The sequence below is a fragment of the Aphis gossypii genome, chromosome 3, assembly GCF_020184175.1.
Source record: "Aphis gossypii isolate Hap1 chromosome 3, ASM2018417v2, whole genome shotgun sequence".
Taxonomy (NCBI): Eukaryota; Metazoa; Arthropoda; class Insecta; order Hemiptera; family Aphididae; genus Aphis; species Aphis gossypii.
The window spans coordinates 17,903,769-17,909,718 of NC_065532.1; the positions used below are offsets into that span (position 1 = coordinate 17,903,769).

The 5,950-nt window shown below is 28.9% G+C and overlaps 1 protein-coding gene across 4 annotated transcripts; it reads right to left on the reverse strand.

The window, feature by feature from the left end:
* Nucleotides 1-268: 268 nt before the first annotated feature.
* Nucleotides 269-5,577, reverse strand: LOC114124895 (uncharacterized). Of its 4 annotated transcripts, none has more exons than XM_050203462.1 (5): nt 4,993-5,577; nt 3,822-4,185; nt 1,620-1,697; nt 778-867; nt 269-624 (listed from the first exon to the last, which is right to left on the reverse strand). In XM_050203462.1, exons 1-5 carry the CDS (start codon nt 5,484-5,486, stop codon nt 487-489), a joined length of 1,164 nt encoding a protein of 387 aa, XP_050059419.1. In that variant the 5' UTR covers nt 5,487-5,577; the 3' UTR covers nt 269-486. The 4 variants fall into 4 exon arrangements, with proteins under 4 accessions (XP_050059419.1, XP_027844141.2, XP_050059420.1 ...); XM_027988340.2 differs by having other exon boundaries at nt 3,678-4,185; XM_050203463.1 differs by lacking the exon at nt 1,620-1,697.
* Nucleotides 5,578-5,950: the final 373 nt, after the last annotated feature.

Genomic DNA, 5,950 nt, shown 5'->3' on the forward strand with positions numbered 1-5,950 from the left:
TACTCGATATTTATAAGCAATTTCATGCTTACCAAACTAAATTCTATTTTAAATATTTTTATGTTAATTCTTAAAACTTCCAAAGTGGAATAGGTAACTAGTTGGTTATACTACTTTTTATATTATAATATTTAGATTATCTAATCTAGGAATAATATAAGTACACCATAATATAGGTAATATCTTTATCCTTCGAGCTATTTTTGTCTTAAAAATTAATAGTTATGATTATTAGTAAATTAGTATAGGTATTTTTAAATATGCCTAAGTTGGACCAACTCAAAGTTAGAAAAGTGGACACACGAACGTTATAAATTATATTATAATGACATGTAGTCTGTTGTAAATGGTCGACAAGATAACAATAAAATTTATTTTAATATGATTAATAATCAATAAAATGAATATGATATTTTTTTAAGAAAATTAAAAATTCTGCTACATTTGAAAAGTTGAGTTTCTACCAAGCTGATAATTATTATACACTCATGCGACGTTGGTACTATTTTTGATTTTCATAATACTTGGGACTGCTGTGAAATTATTGAACACTAGTGATGGTTGCAAAGTAGACCCGAAAAATTGTAATAAAAAGATTATGTATGCCATCAGTAATCCAAACTCCTAAGAAAAAAAACAGATAAATATGGTGAAAGTATACACATAAAACATTTTCTATATTTATTTTAAAATATTGAAACTAATATAATCGTTTAACTTAAATATCAATATTATATTATATTAATTTATTAAAATGTATAATATTTAATTACTTACTGCATAAAATAATGCTATATTAATATTTATCATTCCATATATTTGGAATTTTGAAGTTACTGCATCTAATTGATTTTGAAATAAAATGATCTGCAATAAATTTATGACTAAGTAAGTTACGATTTGTTCCTTAGTGTGTAATTATAGAAATACTAAGTTACCTAATTTTATATAAAAGTAAAATCAAATATTTGTTGGTATTAATCGTATACAGACATAATTATATATTTTTATCTTTAAATTATAGTTTTATTAATGCTAATAATTTAAATTTTTAAAGAACTCCTATTATCAACAAAAAACTTAAATCAAAATGTTTTTTACATAATTATAGAACTTATTAAGACATATCACATGTGTATTGAAATTAAAACTAAAAGAATTAAAATTTAAAAAAAAGTGTATATTGATAGAAGAAAATATAATTTATTATTATCATTTAGTTATACTATTAATGTATATGTATTATTACTGCTGGCACAGTAATTATATGATTTAATATTTTTTTACGAATCCATTTTTGTAATTTTTCCTCCGATTTTCTAGGTTCCTTTTTTTTTTTTACAAAGTTAACGATAAATTATATTATACACATATCTACATTCTACATCAATATTATTGTTATACTATTCAATGTTATCAATATGTTATTTTTTTAAATTTTATTTCTAAAATTTCAATATTCGTGTTAAGATGTATAGAATTAATGATCTTTAAAATATTGGTAGTTAATTTTTAATATTACCTTTTTATGTAATGTTATAACTTGTAGTAACGTAAACTTATTAAACTTAAAAAATTACTATTTAATTATTTTTCTTTAAAAGCTTAAAAGTGAATACCTCTGGCATTAATCTCCTGCTAGTGACTGGATTTAATGTTAATGTAAGCCAACTCAATGAAATCCGTATAGGTATAATCTATATAATATTTAAAATAATTATATTTATTAATCATGGTCAACTTTAGTATTGAATAAATGTACTATGCAAAATTAAATTAAATTAATTAAAAACTGAAATTCTAACATAATTAGATTACACATGTCTTCAATATGTCAACTCATTATAGGTTTAGAATGTTAACTATTAATATTATTTTATTTTCATTATTAAATAAACATGCATTCATACAAAATATAACAATTGAATGGTTAAAAAGGGGGTACAGTTGATATTTATTTAATTATTGATAACTTAGTAAGTAGTTTAGTAAGAGCTAAAAAACTATACTTTGTTATATACGTAATTACTCGTATAAATAAGGTTCAATTTTTGTAATATTCACATCTTAAAAAAAGCTCAAATAATATTAGAATAAGCTACGTAAGATATATTTGAGTTTTAATTTATTTTTTTTTTTTTTTACCAAAAATTTTATATTTTATAAATTTGGGGACAATACGTGCATCTTCGAATTTCATAATTTTCCTCGTACATTGGTTAGTTTTATTTTTTAATATTCCTACATACTTGCTTGAAAATTGTGTGGGTTTATAATAAAATATTTCTAATTTAGGTTTTGATACACAATACATTTTATACAATCTGTATGTAATAAATACTTATTAAGTAGGCAATAGTTTTAAAATGATAATACTATGTAATGAAAAAATTTCTACTATGTTTTGTCATTATAATTGCATGCTTAGTTAAGTGCTATAATTTCTCAACTCTGGTGATTTCAAAGTATATTGTATATTTAATCAATACTATGGTTTAATTCAGTACATTTTTTCTTAGAATAAAATATAGATAATCATCTAATTATATTTGTATTTTGTATATTATTAATCAATATCATAAATAATTAAAGAGAGTTTTTAGAATATTAGCTGTTATCAATTAGTAATTTTTAAATAATGGCAAAATATGAAAAAAATAAAGATAAATTATTTGAGAATAACTGGTTAGTCTCAATTTTATTTATGGTTAAAAAAGCGTCGTATCGTATACTCATATATTTTTCACGTATTTTTTATGAAGTTCAAAAAGATAATATTAAAGAAATTACCTATTATTGATTATAAATAGTAGATAATCACCGTTAGTCGTTACAAATAAGTTAATAATAAAGAATTAAGAAAAATAAATTCGTTAAAAATTAAAAATGGATCCTCGTTTCACTCGTGTTCTAAAACGGTGTATCATACACCAAATGATGTATGGTGTATTAGTGTATAGTATATTAGGTATAAGATTTTTCCTGAGGATTTTATAGTAAATAATGAAATGTTGCTACAAAAAATAAACAAGTCTACTATTTAAAGCATTTCTAGAATGATAAAAAAACACTTCTATGGTTTGAAATTTTTGCTATAGTAACTTACAATTTTGACTTTTTATGAACATGTGTATTGGGTTGTCTGTGTTCTATACTATACATTTATAAAAATGTAACTTGATTAGTCAGATATATAGCTTTATCTAAATTTTCTCCATTATTATATTTTTTTTCCACGAAAAAAAGCATAATATTTTTTAAATAAATAGAACTATAGGTATTTGACATTAACTAAGTTCAGGAATAATATGATATACATATAGTAGATACTTATTGTTTATTAATTATTAATCATTATTTTCGCAAGACATCAGATAAGTTATAATAGTTGACTTATACAATTCTTGCATAAAAAAAAAAAGAAATGTCCCAGTACATATAAAATACGCAAAGGACATATTTGAAAAAAATAGATTCATCTGGTTTTTGTAGCAAGTCCTTCTAATATAAGACTCATTTAGATTGCAAAAAAATAAATAATAAAAATATTTTTGTATTTAAACATTGAACTGAATCCTATAATCTATATACACACTTATCTATAGCCAATTAATAAAGTACAGTATTACGCATGCTTTAAATAATATGATGGTGTTGGCGTTGTGCTCAGATCTCACCATTTTCGTGATGTAATATTCGCATGAGTGCAGGTACCACAACCGGACGACTCTTATTCCCAAAAAGGCCGAGTACAGGGCTGTTTTTCCATACGTGATCGTCGTGCGTTTGTCCAAAATGATGTGGATCAAATGGTACGTTACCTCGGACGTGTAGAATAAGATGCGATACACGCTGTCGATCATGTTCAGCAGCAGTGGCAGTTGGAACGCGCGGTTGACGCGCGAAAACGTCTCCGTCACCCCCAGGTGGGCGAACCTCAGATGCCGGATGTCCGCAGCACCGAACGCTGGTATGCCCAGGCGGTCCGGATGTCCGGCCGCGGGACTCGTCCAGCATCTCCACCGCGGGTGCTCGGCCTTGTGCACCAGGTCCTGTACGTCCTCGTGGATCCGTTTTAGCCGGACGCACAGTGTCAGGCAAGTGATGTAGAAAAACTGTTCGACCACCATGCAATCGATGTTGGACAGCAACGAGAACAGGCATAAGAAAAACTGGAAATTGAACCTGCAGAATTCGAGAGGAACATTAGAACGAAATGTGTTTAGAGTTTTTAAACGTAGGTGTTTTTTCGTTTATTTTACAGTTTTTATGCGCCATCACATCAGATACAATGTATTATGATACATAATAATTTAGTATACAGTAAACTCTTACATTGAGTATAATGTCCCCAAATGTCCCGTGTCACCCTAAGCATCAATAGGTAATTTTAATGCCGGTTTTTTTTACAGTACCTAATCTATAAATGTGAAAAAAATACAATTAAATGATAAACACTTCAAACAATCGATTTCACTATTTTTTTTTTTTTTTAACTAATATAATATATATATTTAAACAATTTGAAACAAAAAAAAGTACTCATGAACAATCAGGCGTAGGAAGAAGGTATATTTACAATTTCTAGATTCGTGCCCTTGAATTGTTATGCCCGAATAACTTATTGGATATAACTGATTATGTCAGTCTATATCAAACTATACCTACAATGTACGAGTATAGGTACTACAACATAATATTATAAAACAATATAATAACAGATTTTAATTAAATATACTTATCTAAATATGATTTCATATTCGTTTTTAAAAATAAATTCTCAAAAACATTTATATTGTATTATTATTATTATTATTATTATTATATAATATTATGTATTTCGATTGAAATGAAAAAATATATAATTTCAATAAACAAATAGTAAATCACGAAAAATCATGGGTAAAATATTGTACTATATAAAATATCGTTTAGCCTTAATAAAACTATGTATTATATTAAATCAATAACCATACAATAAGCCGACCTTACCAGTAAACGCTCATCACGTAGTAAAAGGCGAACTCGGAGACGACGAACGCAACTATGGTGAAAGCCTTAAACGGTGGCCAGACGTGGCCGTGGTGGACGCGCGGCCGGAGCAGACACTCGCCGACCACAGCCACGACCGACGGCAGCATCATGTACAGCTGGCACAGGGCGGCCGTTGCAGACGTGGTGAACATCATGTACACGTACAGCTCGTCAACTTTCCCCGGCGACGTGGTGGCCAGCTTTTTGTCGAGCGCCAGTCCGTTCCGCTGATCGGTGCCGCCGGCCGGTGATGGCGGGTGCGCCCAGAACAGCATCGCGTTGACGGACACGGCGGCCGACCAGAACAGCAACAAGTGCACGGCCTTCAGCGCCGCTCCGAACCAGTGCCGGCGGAACCTGTGCGGCGCAGACGGCGACACCGTGTACGGGAACACGCCCAAAGCGTAGCCGCACACCTGCAACGGCCGGTAAAGCGGTGCTGCGGTGGTCATTGCGCGTGTCCGTAACGATAATAATATGGGTACGAATAATTTTGTACGACGATCCGACTCTGCAAATGATGTATTTTACGGATATCTGCAATGTCCTGGAAAAATGAGAAAAACGCCTTTAAAAAACACCACTCGACAATAGGATTGCGTTAATAAAAATAGTAACGGTATTACAGCATTTTTAAAAATACCTATATGGTAATTAACGCAATTTAGCGTTGTCGCGATCAAAGCAAGTCATAAATAAAATTAAATATTAAATATAACTACTTATTATGCGTGGATAATTTTTATGGTCGATTGTCATCTAATCGTAATAGAATATTATGTGAAAAATTTACTCAAACATTGACTAGGTAAAGGGTCTGTAGTCCATATTCCATGCCAAATAAAATTTACTTATCATAATTAATTTTTTTTTTTCAAAATTGAAAGTTAAATCAATTATTAAATTAAAGTGATAT